This window comes from Arachis ipaensis, chromosome B03, assembly GCF_000816755.2.
Source record: "Arachis ipaensis cultivar K30076 chromosome B03, Araip1.1, whole genome shotgun sequence".
Classification (NCBI taxonomy): Eukaryota; Viridiplantae; Streptophyta; class Magnoliopsida; order Fabales; family Fabaceae; genus Arachis; species Arachis ipaensis.
The window spans coordinates 57,063,781-57,084,440 of record NC_029787.2 but is presented as its reverse complement, the minus strand read 5'-3'; the positions used below and the strand labels follow the sequence as shown (position 1 = coordinate 57,084,440).

Genomic DNA, 20,660 nt, shown 5'->3' with positions numbered 1-20,660 from the left:
GTTAGCTCCCATTCCACGTTAGAGGTCACGTTAGTTAGACTAACGTGGCTGCTAACGTGGTTCTTCCTTACTTCCTTTGTCCTAAAATCAAGCAATAAAGTGCATCAAAGCTCTAGTCCGAGTCATGGGAAATGCATCATCCAATTTGTCATTAAATTCATGCAAAATCCTCATTAAATCATGTAAAGTGCACAATGTATGCTTGAATCAAGATGTAAGTGAAATTCTACCCAAAACTTGCTTATTCCCTAAGAAAATGCATGAAACTACCCTAAAAACAATAAAGAAAAGGTCAGTGAAACTGGCCAAAATGCCCTGGCATCACAACACCAAACTTAAAGCTTGCTTGTCCCTAAGCAAGTACTGGAACAAGAGAATGATGAATGGAATGCCAAGAGAAATGAGTCATTATTGTGGAAGTTATGTCCTTTGGTTTTATGGTGGTTTCATGCATAGCAACTTAGGTTCATTCCTTCACTGGCTTTCAGACCTTTATCATGTCCTAGAACACTCACTTGATTGTATCCCATGAGACTTTTATTCATTGATCCTTTTTGTTATTTCAGGGCTTGTTTCTGTTCTTAGACTAGGTGCTCTGTGAGGGGGCGACTCTTTAAGATAAGCTTTCAGCCAGCACTCCCGAACCAGTTGGTTCAAGGTGCTAGGTGTTGAGACACCCCTAAGGACTTACTCCCTCAAGTCTCTTTCCCCCATACATACACACCACAGACACATGGTTAGTTTATTTTCTTTCTTGAGACCTTGGTGTCCAGCACCTCTTTGGGTTACTAAATGTTCTGTAGCAAGGTTGCTCTTGATAGTGGATTTTCAGTTGATAATCCCGGGTTAGTTAACCCAAGTTACCAAGTGATGAAGCACTCCTACGAACTTATTCATCCAAGCAGATCCTTGGTACAGGAGCACCACAGACACATCTCTCAAGTTTCAAACCCTTGGTGCCTAGCCTTATTCTTTATTAACTTTTCTTTCTTTTTGAACTCTTATTGTTCTTTTCCCCTTTTTCTTATTAGGATCTTGTTATTTAGCTAGTCTCATGGGGTGTGTTTCAAGCATATGATTCAGGCCAGATAGTTATCTTCCCACCCTTGTTGGTGAACCAACTTAGCTAACTTATGACCACATCACAAACTAAGGAATTTACTCCACAATATGAACTTCACTCTGGTCTTTGATAACAATCATTCTCTTTTTATTTGATTCAAAAGGAGGCAAGCACTCAATAAGCAAGGTGAAAATGCAGCAGTGACATAAAGACAGCACACACATGGCAAGAGCAAATAAGCAACATTAAACTCTAATTATCTAAATTAATGAGCAACTATAAAATCAAGTTCCTTTGGACTTCCAAGTTTTAGCATTTTAAGTATATGGAATTAAGTAACAACACAACCTTTGGGTGATGTTTTCTTGCTATCCCCTTATTGTCCTCATCCATAGTTTTTGCTCCTTCACTTCCTTAGATGATGGTGCACCATTTCTTCAGAAGGTTCCTGCAAAGTTATTGGAAGTTGCTTGTTTCCAAAGCACTTGAGACATAGTTAGCTTGCATGTATGCTTGCGAATTTCTGAACTTAATTTGGTGTGTGAACACCATACTTAGTTCTTTTGCATAGTACAACAGATTTCTTACTTGCAGAGAGCCTCATATGTTGTTATTAACAAAACAACCATTAACTTCTGACTAAACTACTGCTAAGTGGTTCCCCTGATTTTTTGGAGCTAGCAATCTGTCATTGGAGAGTAGTGTGATTATACTCATATCTTTGGTGGAACACCAAACTTAAAACTATACTTTCACTCTTGGATTTGTTTTGGTGTGGAACACCAAATTTATCTATTCGCAATACAGGGGAAACAACTTGTGATTTTTATTGAAATGATGATGAAAAAGAAACTACCTCAGGTTGGGTTGCCTCCCAACAAAGCGCTCTTTTAGCGTCGCTAGCTCGACGATTCCTCCATTACTTGAGATGATACTTCACTTTGGGGTTTTCCCCCATGTTGCCCAGGTAGTGTTTGAGCCTTTGTCCGTTCACAGTGAAAGTCCTCTCCGAACTTTTATCCATGATTTCTATGTGCCCATATGACGAGACCTTTGTGACAAGGAAGGGTCTTGACCACGTTGACTTGAGTTTGCCAGGGAACAATATCAATTTGGAGTTGTAAAGGAGTACTTGCTGCCCCTTTTCGAAACTCCTTGGTGCTAGGTGCAGGTCATGTCTTCTCTTTGCTTTTTCTTCATAAATCTTGGCATTTTCATAGGCTTGAGATCTAAATTCCTCCATCTCTTACAGCTGCAGGATCCTCTTTGCACCAGCAGCAATGCTGTCAAAATTTAGTATCTTGAGAGCCCAGAGAGCTTTGTGTTCCAGTTCTAGTGGTAAATGACAAGCTTTCCCGTACACTAGTTGATATGGGGACATTCCAAGTGGAGTTTTGAATGCTGTTCTGTATGCCCAAAGAGCATCATCCAGCTTCTTCGACCAATCCTTTCTTGATGCACCCACAGTCTTTTCCAGAATCCTTTTTAGCTCTCTGTTGGATATCTTAGTTTGCCCGCTTGTTTGGGGATGGTAAGGAGTGGCCACCTTGTGTTTTACCCCGTATCGTAGGAGAAGAGCTTCTAGTGGTCTGTTACAAAAATGGCTCCCTCCATCACTGATGAGTGCTCGTGGAACTCCAAATCGGCTAAAGATATTCTTCCTAAGGAAGTTCATGACCACCTTGTTATCATTCGTTGGAGTTGCAATAGCCTCCACCCACTTGGAAATGTAATCCACTGCCACCAAGATGTACTTGTTTGAATATGAAGTTGGGAATGGTCCCATGAAATCGATTCCCCACACATGAAACAGTTCTAGTTCTAAGATGAAATTTTGTGGCATCTCATTTCTCTTGGGCAAGTTTCCAGCTCTTTGACACTCATTGCAGTTCTTTGCTAGTTCTTTGGCATCTTTGAAAAGGGTGGGCCAAAAGAATCCGCTTTGTAACACTTTGGCTGCAGTTCTGTCCCCTCCAAAATGGCCTCCATAACATGAGTCGTGGCAGTTCCACAGGACCTCTCGTCCCTCTTCTTCTGAAACACATCTCCTCAGGATTCCATCTGAACACTTCTTGAAGAGATATGGCTCATCCCAGACAAAATACTTTGCATCATTTAGGAACTTTCTTTTTTGATGTTTATTGATCTCTGGAGTAAAGCCCCAGTTGCTTTGAAATTTGCAATGTCTGCAAACCATGGTGCTTTGTGAACTGCCATCAACTGCTCATCAGGGAAGAACTCATTTACACTTGTATCATGTGTTACACCTTCATCCTGAGGGATTCTAGATAGGTGATCCGCTACCTTGTTCTCCACTCCTTTCTTGTCTCTAATTTCAATATTGAATTCCCGCAACAATAAGATCCATCTTATTAGTCTTGGTTTTGATTCTTGCTTGGCAAACAAATATTTAAGTGTTGTGTGATCTGTGAAAACAATCACTTTAGCACCAATGAGGTATGATCTAAACTTGTCAAATGCAAAAACTATTGCTAGCAACTCCTTTTCAGTAGTGGTATAATTTCTTTGAGTATCATTGAGGACTTTGCTAGCATAGTATATCACATGGACTAAGTTATCTTTCCTCTGCCCTAACACTGCCCCAACTGCAAAGTCAGATGCATCACACATCAATTCAAAGGGCAAGTTCCAATCAGGTGGAGAAATGATAGGGGCAGAGGACAATCTTTTTTTCAAATTCTCGAATGCTTGCATGCATGTTTCATCGAAGATAAATGGTGTATCAGATGCAAGGAGATTGCTCAAGGACTTGGCTATCTTTGAAAAGTCTTTAATAAATCTTCTGTAAAAGCCAGCATGCCCTAAAAAGCTTCTAATTTCCTTGACATCACTAGGTGGAGGAAGTTTTTCAATAAGTTCCACTTTAGCTCTGTCCACCTCAATGCCTTGGTTAGAAACCTTATGGCCAAGGACTGTTCCTCCTGTCACCATAAAGTGACATTTCTCCTAGTTCAAGACCAGATTGGTCTCTTGGCACTTTTTCAATACCAAGGCTAGGTGATTCAAGCAGCTAGGAAAGGAATCTCCGAATACCGAGAAATCATTCATAAAAACTTCAATGAATTTCTCTATCATATCTGAGAAGATAGAAAGCATGCAGCGTTGGAAAGTTGCCGGCACATTACATAGCCCAAATGGCATATTCCTGTAGGCAAACACTCCATATGGGCAAGTGAATGAGGTTTTCTCTTGGTCTCTAGGATCAACCACTATTTGGTTATATCCTGAATAACCGTCGAGAAAACAATAATATGCATGTCCTGCGAGTCTTTCCAACATCTGATCCATGAATGGAAGAGGGAAATGGTCCTTTCGTGTAGCCTCATTGAGTTTTCAGTAGTCTATGCACATCCGCAATCCTGTGACAGTCCTTGTAGGAATTAGTTTGTTCTTCTCATTGTGGACTACAGTGATCCCTCCTTTTTTGGGCACCACATGCACGGGGCTGACCCAGGGGCTGTCTGAAATCAGGTAGATTACCCTTCCCTGCAATAACTTCATAACTTCTTTCTGTACCACTTCGTTCATGATTGGGTTCAGCCTCCTTTGGGATTGAATGGATGGTTTGGCATCATCTTCCAACAGTATCTTATGCATGCATATGGCTGAACTGATTCCTTTCAAGTCAGCGAGGGTCCATCCAATGGCATCCTTATGCTTTCGCAATACTTGGAGTAATTCATCCTCTTGATTTTGGCTGAGGGATGAGTTTATGATCACCGGGTAACTTTCATTCTCTCCTAAGTATGCATATTTGAGAGTGTGTGGCAGTGCTTTGAGTTCAAGTTTGGGTGCTTCTAACTTTTCATTCTCTTCCTTTGGTGCACCTTGTATATGCATCTCTGCTGTCGCAACCTCTTCACTAGACGTTAATCCCTCCTCTATTAATCCTTCAGGTTCTTCTTCTTCAAAACTCTCCTGCATTGCATCTTCCAGTGAGTCCAACCTCATACATTCTCCCCATTGTTCTGGTGGGTAACTCATGGCCTTGAACACATTGAATGTCATCTTTTCATTGTGTAATCTCAAAGTGAGATCACCTTTTTGGACATCAATGACAGCTCCAGCAGTAGCTAAGAACGGTCTTCCCAGGATGATGGAGGCTTTGGCTTCCTCTTGCATGTCCAATACCACAATGTCTGCTGGAAAAATGAAATCCCCCACCTTCACCAGCAAATCTTCCACTATACCATGAGGGAACTTGAACGATCGGTCTGCCAGTTGTAGGGCCATTTTTGTTGGCTTAGCCTCCTCGATCTTCATTTTTCTCATCATAGCTACTGACATCAGATTTATGCTGGCTCCTAAGTCACATAGAGCTTTCTGGGGTAGTTTATGCTGAATGATAACACTACATTCTTCGGTTAGTATCACAGTCTCGTTGCTCTTCCAACTTCTCTTCTTAGTCATCAATTCCTTCAAGAACTTGGAATAGAGCGGCATTTGCTCTATTGCTTCAGCAAAGGGTATGTTAATCTGCAATTTCTTGAAGATTTCTAAAAATCTGGAGAACTGGCTATCATCCCCCTTCTTCTTCAGTTGTTGAGGATATGGCACTTTCGGAATATATGGCTTCAGCTCTCCTTCCCTTTGACGTGAGTTAGAGGTAGGGATTTGAGCTTCATCTTGTTCCTCCTTCTTTCCAACTGAATCTTTCTCTTGGGGTTGCTTGGGAGTCTCCTTCAATTCTTTTCCACTTCTGAGGGTTATAGCCTGACACTCCTCCCTTTGGTTTGAGTCTGCATCGCTGCGAGGGTTGTGGCTGGAAATTCTCTTGAATAGGTAGCCAATTTGTGTCTCAAGTTTCTTGATTGTAGCATCTTGATTCTGCATATTAGACTGCACTTCTTCTCGGAATGCCTTACTGTCTTGAATCTCTTTGCATATGCCCTCAAGAATAGTCTCAATTTTGGAGAGTCTATCTTCAGATGAGGGTGAGTTGAGAGTGGAGGGGTGAGTTGGGTTATTCTAGTTTTGATAATGATGTGGAGAGGTGTTGTTAGGGTGGTGTTGATATGATCTTTGTGTGGAATGTTGGTGAGCTGCATGGTTGTTGGGGTTGTGACATCTCTGATCTTGGTTTTGATCTTATTGATTTCCCCACCCAAAGTTTGGGTGATTCCTCCATCCAGGGTTGTAGGTTTTGGAGTATGGATCATGGCTTTGCTTGGGTTAGTTTCCAATGTAATTGGCTTGTTCTTGCTCCTTCCCTGCCTCAGCATTCACTCCCTCTTGGGTTGCTGATGTGGTGGTGATTGCTGCCACTTGGTTCCTCTCCATCTTCTTGGTGAGGTCAGCCAGCTGCTTGGTAATAAGCTTATTTTGGGCCAGCAGTGCATCCACATTGTTCAGCTCCATCACTCCTCTAGTGTTGCCTCTCTCAGAAGCATAGAAGTAGTCATTCTCAGCTACAGTTTCAATGACATCTAGGGCTTCTTTAATGGTCTTCTTCTTGTTAAGAGATCCCCCAGATGAATGGTCTACTGCCTTCTTTGATTCATAAGAAAGGCCTTCATAGAAAATATGTAGCTGCACCCATTCATTGAACATATCTGGTGGACACCTTCTTGTCAGGTCCTTAAACTTCTCCCATGCTTCGTATAGAGTCTCACCATCCTGCTGCCTGAATGTTTGCACCTCAGCTCTCAGCATGTTAATCCGTTGAGGAGGATAGAATCTTGCCAAGAATTTGTTTACCACATCTTCCCAGGTTGCTAAACTCTCCTTTGGGAAGGATTCCAGCCATTTAGATACCTTGTCCTTGAGTAAGAAAGGGAATAGAAGTAGTCTATAGGTGTCAGGATGAACACCATTAGACTTCACAGTATCACATATCCTCAGGAAGGTGGTTAGATGTTGATTGGGGTCTTCTTTGACACTCCCTCCGAATGAACAGTTGTTCTGAACAAGGGTGATGAGCTGTGGCTTTAGTTCAAAGTTGTTGGCATGTATGGTTGGCCTTTGGATGCTACTCCTACAGTTTCCTGGGTTTGGGTTGATGTAAGAACCCAGAACTCATCTCTCTTGCCCAGCATGATTTGCTAGACCCTCTTTGCCATGGTTGTGAGCCTTTTCTTCATGATGGTTCTCCATGTTTTCATCCATGTCTGGTTCAAAATATTCTTCCTCTTCCTCAGCACCAACTACTCTCTTTCCTCTTGCTTCCCTCCTTAATCTAAGGAAGGTCCTCTCAGGTTCAGACTCAAATGAAGTTGAAGCCCCGCTTCTTCTCCCTGTCATACAACCAACAAGGCACAAGCAAGGAACTAGATTCAGAGACTATTCTTGTTAGAAATACTGTTAGTATGAGTAATGCAATATATCAAACAGTTAGTGGGTTAGTGGACTGAATCGTAAACAACTAAGAAAATAGGTAGTGGGAAGGAAAGAAAATAACTTAACAGAAAGTACATTACTCAAATGAACTTAAATCAAACAAAAGAGGAAAAAAATGCTCAATCTAGTTATCCTCCAATTTAATCATTGTTGATACAAAATCAATCCCCGGCAACGGCGCCATAAACTTGATATGCACGAAAACTTGTCTCTCAACAAATCTCCCTCGGCAAATGTACCGAATTGTCGTCAAATAAAAACTCACAATAGAGTGAGGTCGAATCCCACAGGGATTGATTAGTCAAGCAACTTTAATTAGAGGAATGTTCTAGTTGAGCGAAGCAGAATTTGGTTTGAGTGTTGCAGGAAATTAAATGGTGAGAAAGTAAATAGCAGAAAATGTAAATACCGAAAGTAAAGAGATGAAAGTAAATGGCGGAAGGTAAATTGCAGATTTTAAATGGGAATGGGGAAGATGCTCATAAAAGTAAATTGCAGAAATTAAAGAGAATGGGTAAGATCAGAAACGGGGATTCATTGGGCGTAGGAGATGTTGCATTCTCCGGATCAAGTTCATTTCCATCTCTTCCTCAATCAATGCATTCATTGATCTCCTTGGCAATCTTAAGTGATCGAATTCTAATTCCTTGGCAATTCAATCTCTCAAATCTTGATCAATAGCCAATTCCTTGGTCAATTGCTCATGAGAAGAGATGAAGTATGGTCACTGATTATACCACATGTATTCCCAAATCAAGTGTTAGTAGGATTATAGTCACCATATCCAACCAAACCCAATTTGGTCCAACATGAGAAAGTATTTCTAGCATGATCTCTTCATTCCTCTTCCAAGGTTCAGAAGAGAACCAAGTATGAATAGCTTCTTTTCCAAGATAACTACCCAATTGGATGAAGATTGAAAGCTTTCTAGTAAAATCAAGAGAAAAGATAGAAGAAGAGTAATGAAAACTAGTATTGATCCATCAAATTACAACAGAGCTCCCTAACCCAATGAAAGGGGTTTAGTTGTTCATAGCTCTGGAAATAGAAAACAAAGATGGAGATAACATCATGAAAATCAGAACTAGAAGTTCAGAGAAAGTAAATTATACAGAGAGTAGTTCCCAATTTCCAATCCCCCCAAAAAGCTCTTTTCCTAATTCAAAACTACCCCTATATATACTACTCTTCTGATCTTCTAGTTGATTCTTCAAGTCTTGGATATGGGCCTTTGGATCTTGAGTTTGAAGCAGTTATCTTCTGTAGTGGGCTTAGCTTTACTTGCAGAGAGAAAGTGTGAAGTAGGCAGGGTGTTTAGCTCAGGACGTTAGTGGCGTTAACGTTAAGTGAGAGTGTGGGTTCGAGAATGTTAGTGACAATCACCTTTTTCACTAACGTTCCTCACCCAGAGATGGTCCACGTTAACTACAACGTTAGTGGCACTAACGTGACCACTAACGTTGCCTCTTGGTCCTTCGCACATGTTATTGGGACTGACCTTTCCCAATAACGTTGAGAGTCTTCCCTTCCCCCTACGTTAGAGTCCACGTTAACTAGGTTAACGTGGCTCTTAACGTAAGCTTGCCAATCCTTCGAGAACATTAGTGACACTTACCTTTGTTACTAACGTTCCAATGTGCCCCTACTTCCCACATTAGAGTCCACGTTAACTAGGTTAACGTGGCTTCTAACGTAGCAATGATAGCCATTTCCAACGTTAGTGACAAAGGTGAGTGTCACTAACGTTGGCTCATCATTCCCTTATCCACGTTAGCTTCCACGTTAACTTAGGAGTTAATGTTGGTTACATTGGCTTATTCCAACGTTAGTGACAAAGGTGAGTGTCACTAACGTTGGCGATTCTTGCTCCCTCCATGTTAGCTTCCACGTTAACTCAGTTAACGTGGGAGTTAACGTGGCTCATTGTGGCTTAGCTCAACGTTAGTGACAAAGGTAAGTGTCACTAACGTTGACTTCTCTTTTGCTTCTCAACGTTAGAGTCCATGTTAACTGAGTTACCGTGGCTCTTAACGTGGCCATTTGTGAGCTTGGTCCAACGTTAGTGACAAAGGTAAGTGTCACTAACGTTGGCTTCATTTCTTTCTTCCACGTTAGAGTTCACGTTAACTTAGTTAACGTGACTCTTAACGTGGGCTATTATGGCTTCGAGGGCGTTATTGGCGATTACTTTTCTCATTAACTTTGCAGGTTAGCTCCCATTCCACGTTAGAGGTCACGTTTGTTAGACTAACGTGGCTGCTAACGTGGTTCTTCCTTGCTTCCTTTATCCTGAATTCAAGCAATAAAGTGCATCAAAGCTCTAGTCCCAGTCATGGGAAATGCATCATCCAATTTGTCATTAAATTCATGCAAAATCCTCATTAAATCATGTAAAGTGCACAATGTATGCTTGAATCAAGATGTAAGTGAAATTCTACCCAAAACTTGCTTATTCCCTAAGAAAATGCATGAAACTACCCTAAAAACAATAAAGAAAAGGTCAGTGAAACTGGGCAAAATGCCCAGGCATCAAAATCTACTCAAATTCTAAAGTTGGCATTTTCACAAACACTTTGTGTGCATAAAAGTAAAACATGGAAAATTTCAAAGTAAAATTGAAAACTATAACCAACTATCAAAAAAACCAAATATAAACAAGCAATCAAACATAAAAGAAGCATGAAACATAAAATTCATTGATCAAAACTTCTAGAAACACAAAATTGCAATTTTAAACAAGTAACTTGAACCAAAGGAAATTGAAAATAAAGACAATATAATTAAAGAGGAAATTGAGAGTACTTACAATTAAAGATGATCAAAATCCAAAATTAAGCTTGCTATAAAATGCTACATGAAAATGGAAATGAAATCCTAGGAGAGCATTCTACTATCTACACTACTCCTACTCCTAATATTATGAAATTAAACTATCTAAGTAAGCTCTCTTGAAATGTGTTGAATTCCCCTTGATACAGTACTCCAATTCAGCATTTTAGCCTTCCAAAATGGGCCAAGAGGCCTCAGAAATCGAGAAACACGTGCTTTATTAATGAAATCACGTGCAGGGACCTGTGCAGACGCACACATGGAAATTCTTTCTTGTGCGCATGCACACTTTGCTGTGTGTGCTTTTCCTTGTTTTCTTCATGTTTTCTCCCTTGCACATGCTTTCTTCCACTTTTGGCTATCCATTCTTGCCTCCAAGGCCTGAAAACACTTAGCAAAATGTCATGGCATCAAATGGAATAAAAGTAGAATTAAATTGCTCATTTCAAGCACAAAATTGCATATTTTCACATTTAGGATCAAATTGGGGACAAAACACAAAAGTATGCTATTTTGGTGCTTAAGTGTGAGTTCATGTGCTAGAATCCATCCAAATCAAACTAAAATATATCAAAAAATATGGACTCATCAATTCTCCCACACTTAAACAATAGCATGTCCTCATTCTAAACCAACAAGGAAACTGATAAAAAAGGAAAAGTCAACTTATTAAGTGCAACTACCTATATGCATGCAAGTATGTATATACTATTCATACCTATATATCTATCTATGGTATCTATATGAAGTTAGTTGATGACAAGTCATCTTAGCCTAGTTTCACTAGCCTTTTTCTTTTGTTTTCATTTGAATTATGCACTTTCTTGAGCCATAAGCAAGCCAATTGGGTAGATTTTCATGCTTCCTTTGATTTAATCAACCATAGATGAATTAATGCAATTTCATGAGGTTTTATGCTATAATTGTCACATATTATGAAAGAATGAATATCTCATGATTTTGAGCATAGCTTTGATGAGTTTGGTTAATTAATGATAGGTGAAGAAAGCTTGGAGAAAGGTTGAAGCAAGAAGGAATGGCTAGGAGAAAGAGAGGATAAAAAGTTTGAGCAAAAGTTTGCCTCAAACTTTAGCTCAAACTTTTGGATTAATTGAAAACGAACCAGGGAGCAAAAAGCTTGACCAAAAGTTTGCCTCAAACTTTTGGGCAAACTTTTGGGCAAAAAGCTGGAGCAAAAGTTTGCCTCAAACTTTTGTGCAAACTTTTGGGCAAAAAGCTGGACCAAAAGTTTACCTCAAACTTTTTGGCAAACTTTTGGCATCACAAATCAACACCCTGGAGAGCAAAAGTTTGCGCCAACGTTTGCCTCAAACTTTTTGGCAAACGTTGGCGCCATGAGTGTGCAAGGGGAGGCCAACGTTTGAGCAAAAGTTTGACCCCAAACTTTTGCCCAAACGTTGGTAGCAGCAAAATAGGGTGGCTGATGTGAAAAGTTTGAGTAAAAATTTGCCTCAAACTTTTACTCAAACTTTTACTCAAGCTTTCATGATTCCAAACCCGGTTCACTTCGGTTCTTCTCCAAACTCCAAGAGCAATCAACCAAGGCCTCTATCAACCCAATTCCATCAAGAGCAAAGGCCCAATTGAAGGCTTGAAGACCATTTGAAGAAAGTGTATAAATAGCATAGGATTTAAGTTTTTCGGGGAGCTTTTCCTTTTTGTTTTTCCTTTTAGTTTTGAGGAGAGCTTTTGGTGTTGAGTGAATTTTAATTTCTAAGTCTCGGGGAAGGAGAATTGAATTCCCTTCCTCTTAGTTTTCTTGCTTTCAATTTCAATTACAATTGTCTTGGATCTTGGGTTGGAGAATTGAAGGAAATATGTTTCAATCTCATCCTGAGACCTCTTTGTTTCTTTACTGCACAATTGAATTTAAATTTCTATTAATTGCTTCTTCATCTACTTTCTCTGCAATTTACAATTCCTTTGCAATTGTTCTTGTTGGATCTAGGAAGGCATTGAGATCTAGACTTGGTTATCTAGTCTCTTGGGTCCTGAGATCCGGATTTCCCATTTTCAATTCTCTGTTTACTGCTTTCAAGCTCATTTACATTTCTGTTTTAAGATCCGGTTCAATTCAAGTCATCCTTTACATCTCTGCTTGTTGCAATTTTGGTGGTAGTTTAGATCAAGCACTTTTTCTTTAATTTTGACTAACCCACTAACTGTTCGAGACTTTGTAACTCTTAACTCTAACTGCACTCAAGTTACAGAGTGCTCTGTTTTAGTTTCTGGTTCTATTTGTGTTTCTGATTTTGTGATAGGAGGAAAGAGCGATGAATCCATACCTTTTGATCCTGAAATATTTTGGAGGTTGAGGAAAGAGGCAAGAGATAGAGGGGAGAAATGCTGGGATTCAAAAAATCCCCACTGAGAGTTTCTCACCAGGGGATAAAGTGATATTAAACACCCAACCAATGAAGGTGCCTCCATAATTATCTGAGTACTATACTGTGAACCGGATCCTTCCACATGAACACCTAGAGATCATCAAAGAGAAGACTGGAAGGATGTTCATAGTAAGAAGAGAAAAGCTGAGGCACTATGATTTTCAGCCTCCATGATCAAAGAATGAAGGATGTCAAGCTAGTGACAATAAAGAAGCGCTTTGTTGGGAGGCAACCCAACCTGAGGTAGTTTTCTTTTCATAGCTATTTTAATAAAAAGGTTAATTAGTTTTATCTATATTGCAAGAAGCTAAGTTTGGTGTTGCACACCAAAACAATATAAGGGAGGATGAAGGATTCTAAGTTTGGTGTTCCACCAAAATCTCATTTAAAACATATTCTCACCTTCTGCATAATGTTAGCTTCAAGCAGCTAGATAAACTAGTTAACTATTTTGCTATTCTTTAGTTTTCAGTTTTGTCACTTTTGAAAAAGAAAAAGAGTTTTACACATGGTTAATCTGATGCACAAGAACCATTGGCAAGGTACTAAGTTTGGTGTTCCCACACCAAAGTAAGTACAAAGGCCCACAAATAAATCATGCATGCTAACCATTGTTTCTAAGTGCTTGGGGAACAAGCAACTTTTAATATCACTACAGAGCATCATACAAGCTTTTGGAAAAATTAAGCATCATCAATCAAAGAGATGAAAGATGAACGGGAAGGCCAGTACTAATGATGATGAGGAAGAGGAAAGCAAGCGAACTCCAAAAGGTTGTATTGTTCAGTGATTATTTTGTATCAGATGCTGCTAAATTGAAAGTTACATAATACCCTTGCCTGCCTACATAGCATAGCTTTTCTGTAATTCAATAAGCAAGATGCTTGATTGATTGAAAGCTTATCTAAAGAGCCGCTTTGAGACATGACACTTAGAGTCAAGGCCAAAGCAAAGAAACTATAAGCTGCTTCAAGGTGATTACATATAAAGAGATCTCCATGATACCATTTGGATGAAAATTCTAAGACCTAAGACTCCCAATATGTGAGGACTAGTGAGCACTGAAGCCCTTGCATGAGCATATGATTTAGAGTTCACCCCACTATTACTTAATCACTTCACTCACAGGACTTTACAAGTTATTCTTCAATCCGTCTTAATTGAAAGAACCCTGGAGCATAATTCATTTCTTGCTTGGGGACAAGTAAGCTTTAAGTTTGGTGTTGTGATGACAAGTCATCTTAGCCTAGTTTCACTAGCCTTTTTCTTTTGTTTTCATTTGAATTATGCACTTTCCTGAGCCATAAGCAAGCCAATTGGGTAGATTTTCATGCTTCCTTTGATTTAATCAACCATAGATGAATTAATGCAATTTCATGAGGTTTTATGCTATAATTGTCACATATTATGAAAGAATGAATATCTCATGATTTTGAGCATAGCTTTGATGAGTTTGGTTAATTAATGATAGGTGAAGAAAGCTTGGAGAAAGGTTGAAGCAAGAAGGAATGGCTAGGAGGAAGAGAGGACAAAAAGTTTGAGCAAAAGTTTGCCTCAAACTTTAGCTCAAACTTTTGGATTAATTGAAAACGAACCAGGGAGCAAAAAGCTTGACCAAAAGTTTGCCTCAAACTTTTTGGCAAACTTTTGGCATCACAAATCAACACCCTGGAGAGCAAAAGTTTGCGCCAACGTTTGCCTCAAACTTTTTGGCAAACGTTGGCGCATGAACAACACACCCTGGAGAGAAAAAGTTTGCGCCAACATTTGCCTCAAACTTTGTGGCAAACGTTGGCGCCATGAGTGTGCAAGGGGAGGCCAACGTTTGAGCAAAAGTTTGACCCCAAACTTTTGCCCAAACGTTGGTAGCAGCAAAATAGGGTGGCTGATGTGAAAAGTTTGAGTAAAAGTTTGCCTCAAACTTTTAGTCAAACTTTTACTCAAGCTTTCATGATTCCAAACCCGGTTCACTTCGGTTCTTCTCCAAACTCCAAGAGCAATCAACCAAGGCCTCTATCAACCCAATTCCATCAAGAGCAAAGGCCCAATTGAAGGCTTGAAGAACATTTGAAGAAAGTGTATAAATAGCATAGGATTTAAGTTTTTCGGGGAGCTTTTCCTTTTAGTTTTTCCTTTTAGTTTTGAGGAGAGCTTTTGGTGTTGAGTGAATTTTAATTTCTAAGTCTCGGGGAAGGAGAATTGAATTCCCTTCCTCTTAGTTTTCTTGCTTTCAACTTCAATTACAATTGTCTTGGATCTTGGGTTGGAGAATTGAAGGAAATCTGTTTCAATCTCATCCTGAGACCTCTTTGTTTCTTTACTGCACAATTGAATTTAAATTTCTGTTAATTGCTTCTTCATCTACTTTCTCTGCAATTTACATTTCTTGCGTTCTAAGTTTCTGCCATTTAATTTCTTGTTCTTTAAGATTCAGCACTTTAAATTTCAGTTCTCTTTAAATTCAATGCAATTTACCCATTCCCTTTACTTTCCATGCAATCTAAATTCTGCAAATCACAAATCACTCAACCAAATCTTGATTCGCTTGACTAAATCAACCACTTAACTAAAATTGCTCAATCCTTCAATCCCTGTGGGATCGACCTCACTCCCGTGAGTTTTTATTACTTGATGCGACCCGGTGCACTTTCCGGTTAGATTTGTGTGTTTGGAATTCGTTCTCCAAAAATACACATCATTAGTGAAATAAATAATCAAATTCCCAAGTAAGTATAGACAAACATGGCTAAGCAAGGAAATATCCAATGCAAGCAAAATCTAGAGAATTGATTTAACTCATTAAAACGAAGCAACTTGCAAGAATACATGATAAGAGGCATGGAAACATAGAATTGAGTAATTGAACCCTCACTAGGTGTGTATACACTCTAATCACTTGGTGTCTAAGGGTTAATCACTCAAGTCTCTTTCTAATCATGCTTTCAAGGTTTTGCTTCTCATCTAACAATCAACAAGTAATTGATTCATGAATGCAATTATCATGAGGATTTATTAGGGTTGTAATGGGGTTAGGACCAAGGTGGGATAGATTTGTTTAGGTGGACTAAATTGATTGAATCCTTGATTAGTTTAAGTATCTAAATTAACCTATATCAACCAAATCAAAATAAAATGCAATCTTAACCTTCCATCATTTCTTTTTCACAACATTCATGTATGCTTTATCGTCCACATCACATATGCATTCCTTATCCACCTTTCTTTACTTAGGGACAACCTTTGTCCCCTTTTTAAAAAAAATTATTTTTTTCATCACATATGCTAAATAAAGATAAATGCATATGGTTCAATAGCTCATACATGAATGCTCCCATTTTCCAAAATTTTTAATAAAATATCCCAAAACAACATTTTCATTCACTACCAATGTTTTTCAAAATTTCCCCACACTTAACTGAAATACACTCCTCAACCTAAGCTAATTAAGGATACAATCCAAGGTAGATTCATGGTTTTTCGCTCAAGCTTGTGATGTGCTAATGTCAAGAACAATGGGGTAATTAAAGCTCAAAGGGGTTTATTAATGGTAAATGCAAAGTGTAGGCTATATGGGTAAAGTGGGCTTCAATCAAAGATGGCCTCAATCATGCTCAATGCAATTCAAAACATCAATCATTGGAAACAAATAATCAAGCAAAACCAAGATCACAATCATAGAAGAGATATAACACACAATGAACAAAATTAGTGGTTAAAAATTATAACCACTCAATATAAGCCCAAAAACTCAAAAGGTATTTGTTCTTTACTCATCTATGTTCCAAAATAAAATCATTCAAGCAAGTTTGAAAAACAATTTTCTCAATCAATTCAAAAGAGTGCACTTGAACAAAATTCTTGGAAATCTTTATCGTTTTTCACCAAAATTATTTTCTATATGTATGTATGTTGTGATGGATGCAAAAATTTCAAAATTTCCTAGTTCTTTTCCTAATTTTTAACAAGAAAAATTAACATGAACAAAAAGGTATAACCACTCATTAAAGCTCAAAGACTCACAAGGTATTTTGTTCTTTCCTCTTCTATGTTCCATGAAAAAAATCATTCAAGCAAGTTTGAAAACAATTTTCTCAATCAATTCAATAGAATGCCCTTGAAACAAAATTCTTGGGAAATCCTTGTTGTTTTTCACCGAAATTTATTTCCTATATGTATGTATGTTGTGATGGATGCAATCTTTTTCAAAATTTTCCTAGTTTTATTCCTAATTTTCAACAAGCAAAAAGTAACATGAACAATTAAGATCAAAATGAACTAGGTGCTATACTATTCACATCATCCAATCATAATCCATATATATACTATATACCATGCAAAACAAGCTCAAGACATATATATATATATATATATATATATATCATAATTAAAATGCAATACTAAGGATAACTAGAAGCAACTAATATATATATACAAACTAAAGTACTGAAATGTAGTGCATAAGGCAAAATATCATAAATATCTACAAAAGGCATAATAAAAACTGAAAATAAACAAAATAAAAAGTGTTCAGGAGAGAATGTTTACACCCAAAAATTGTAGATCCTCCCCCACACTTAAATCATGCACGGTCCTCCGTGCTCAAAAGAATCAAACGGGGGGAATCAACCATGAGAAGCTCCACCGTCAGATGGTGGTGGGTGGTGATGACGCTGATAAACAATGATGGCTCAGGATGTCTCTATGGTGGTCTCAGCTGCCGGCTCGTCAACTGCCTGGTCAGCTGGCTCTGCTGCCATCTCTACTATCTGCTCGACTCCAGCTACCAGCTCCTCAACTCTCTGAACTACTGCATACTCAACCGTGGGCTTCGCCGGTGTCTGCTCAGGGGGCTCAACTGCCTGGCCAGCTTTAGCTGCTGGCTCCTCTGGTGCCAGCTCCTCGGTCTCAGCCTCAGGCTCTGGTGTATTTGGAGGAGGTGGCCCAGGGTCTTTACCCTTAAACCTCGCCACTATCCACTGGAAGCGGTGAGCGTTGCATTTCTCAAAATGGTAGAGGAGTTGAATGATCTTCCAACCCAGCTCATACGGTGTCTGAAGTCGGGGTATGGGTGCGGGAGCTGTAGGAGGTGTTGAGGGCTCTGCTGCTGATGATGGCTCAGTCATCTTTCTCTTCTTCTGTGGCAGTCCGTCATAGTTGCCGTATGGCAGGAATGGCTATTTACTGATGAAGACAGACATCCGGTCTGTTGGGCATCTCTCCACTCCAGATAAAGCGGCTAATCTAGTGATCATCGATGGGAAGGGAATGTTGTATTTCTGTTGTTAGTTCATCTTCCACATCGACTCTCTGATAAAGGGAAGAACAGAGATCCTCTTTCACTCCAGAATAGCCCAAAGCAAAACCGCCACACGGACGCGGATATGAGTGGCATGCGTGCTCGGTAGTATCTAGTCAGCAATGATCTACTGCCAGATCCTTGCCTCAGGATTTAGGTCTGTGCACGTAATGCTCAATGGAACCGCCTTATCCCCTTTGCTTTACTCCCATATGGCCTCAAGTAGGCCAACCTTTTTTAGAACCACATTCAAAGAAAGCTTGCCCGTTGTCATGTCCTTCCCTATTTGAGTGAAAGCATCCCTAGCCGGAGGAATATGCGGAATATCCAAGAGGGCCTCTAAAGCAGTATCAAAGGTGTCCAATGTGACACCTCTCAGAAAAACAGTTGGGGCATCCCTATTTAGGAAATTCCCGTAGAATTCCTTGACCTGGTGGTTATTAACTTCCACTGGGTCAAATTCTATGAATTTCCAATGGTAAAAATTTATTCTATTCAGGATCTCGTCCGCATATTTCTCGGGCAAGTTTCGCTTTCTCTCGTAGTGAAAGGCCCGTTTTGCTAGTTTTTTATACTATTCGTGGGCTTCAGCATTAATAAATGTGTCCAGTTGGTCACTTGGAGGCACAGGAGGAGGATGAGCTAAAGGATTGGCTTTCTCCTTCCCTTTGCGAGCTATCCTGAAAAAGACAAAAACAGAGTACAACTCAGGAGAAATAGATAAAAGTCATAGAAGGAAGAAGGTTATAAACAAACAATTAAAGTAAGAGCCAATGGGATAAACAAACACTCAATTAAGGGAAAACATGTATACAGTAGTTGAATGCTCAAAAGAAGATGTATCTTCCCAAAATTAAGTAACCTAAGTAACAAATGAAGGAATGAACAACAATTAAAGTATATATATGACTTAGGTGTAACAATGCAAGTGAATTGGTCTAAGCTTGGTTATTCTCTTAGTGTATTCAAAGTATAAGATTCAATCAAAATTTAGCACAAAGGTAATAACCAATTTGACAATTAGAAGCTTGTTTATTCATGTTGACAAAGTGGTGAAACGATCATGTAATCATACTCTTGTTCTAAAAGCAACACTTGATCAAAAATCAGATTGCATTGCTCAAAAAGAGTGGTAAAAAACAAGTTATGGTACATGATCAACAAAGTTAAAGACATAAGAATAAGCACTCAGTCAATTCACTCAACAAACAATGTATGCACTGCTGCCAATGGCACCAAACAGATTTCAAAATGTACAGGTCTACAGCTAGTTTGGTGTTTAAGCAAAAAGAAATAAGTAGCTAGTACATAATGCAGCAAATTAGCATGCTATGCACTTGCAAATGCATCAAACAAAATAATGTCAGTCTGGTATTCTACACAGCTGCAAATTTCAAGTTCAGTTTGATGTCTCAGCGAAAAAAAACACAAGGTGCACAATCAAAATTAAAGCTCAGGCAGCATCAAAGTCAATAGAAATTTGCACAAGTATGAAACTAACAATGCAAGATAGAAAGAAAATTCAAAACCTATGCTGGTCAGACACAGAAGTTGAATCAAAAATCTATTCAGGCATTATACCAAGCATGTTATGTGCAGGAATGAAAAATAGCATTCACAGGTCATACAAAGCAGCATTCAAAGATCAATGTAGCTAATATCCAACCCAGAAAAATCAGAAAAATAATCAGCCAGCATTGACATTCAGTCCAGAAAACACAAAAGTCATCTAACCTAATACAACCTAATTACTAAAACAGAAATTAAAACTAGTTAAAGAAAGAAAATGAAACAAAAATAGTAGAAACGCAGGTTACAGAAGAGAAAAGGGGAACCTGTAATGTAGAAGGAAAGAGAAAGGGAAATGGACAGAGAAGGGGGTTACAACGGCACAGAGGTCTGCCGCTGCTAGTGGCTACCCGCAGGAACTGGAGGGTGCGGTAGGGTTGCTGGGTGCGGAAATAGCGGTCTTGCGCAGAGAAGGAGAAAAATGGAGGAAGAGGGAAATGTAGAAAAGAGAGAAGAAGAAAGGAAGAGAGAGAGGGGGTCGGTGGCGGTGGTCGCCGGTGGTGTTGCTATCGGACAGAGGTGATGGTTGGTGGTGGTCTGGAATAAGGGGTTGGGTGGTGGTGTAGCTTCTCAGAGAAGAAGAGAAAGGAGAGGTGATGAGCGGATATTTTATACGCTTTTTGGGGTTAATTTCATATAGTTTTGAGTATGTTCTAGTTAGTTTTTAGTCTATTTTCATTAGTTTTGAGGAAAAATTCATATTTCTGGACTTTACTATGAGTTGTGTGTTTTTCTGTAATTTCAGGTATTTTTCTGGCTGAAATTGAAGGAGCTGAGCAAAAATCTGATTCAGGCTGAAAAAGGACTGCTGATGCTGTTGGATTCTGACCTCCCTGCACTCAAAGTGAATTTTCTGGAGCTACAGAACTCGAAATGGCATGCTTCCAATTGCTTTGGAAAGTAGACATCCAGAGCTTTCCAGAAATATATAATAGTCCATACTTTTCACAAGGATAGATGACGTAAACTGGCGTTCAACGCCAGTTCTCTGCCCAATTCTGGCGTCCAGCGCCAGAAAAGGATCAAAAGCTGGAGTTGAACGCCCAAACTGGCACAAAAACTGGCGTTCAACTCCACAAATGGCCTCTGCACGTGAATTGCTTAAATCTCAGCCCCAGCACACACCAAGTAGGCCCCA

At 39.3% G+C, this 20,660-nt stretch overlaps 1 protein-coding gene across 1 annotated transcript; it reads right to left on the bottom strand.

The window, feature by feature from the left end:
* LOC107633176 lies at positions 17,346-17,780 on the bottom strand. The gene has a single exon (XM_016336813.1). It carries the CDS (start codon positions 17,778-17,780, stop codon positions 17,346-17,348), a length of 435 nt encoding a protein of 144 aa, XP_016192299.1.

What these genes read in the sequence shown, in the direction of transcription:
- LOC107633176 (XM_016336813.1), bottom strand. Translation starts at nt 17,780, where the DNA reads ATGACTGAGCCATCATCAGCAGCAGAGCCCTCAACACCTCCTACAGCT.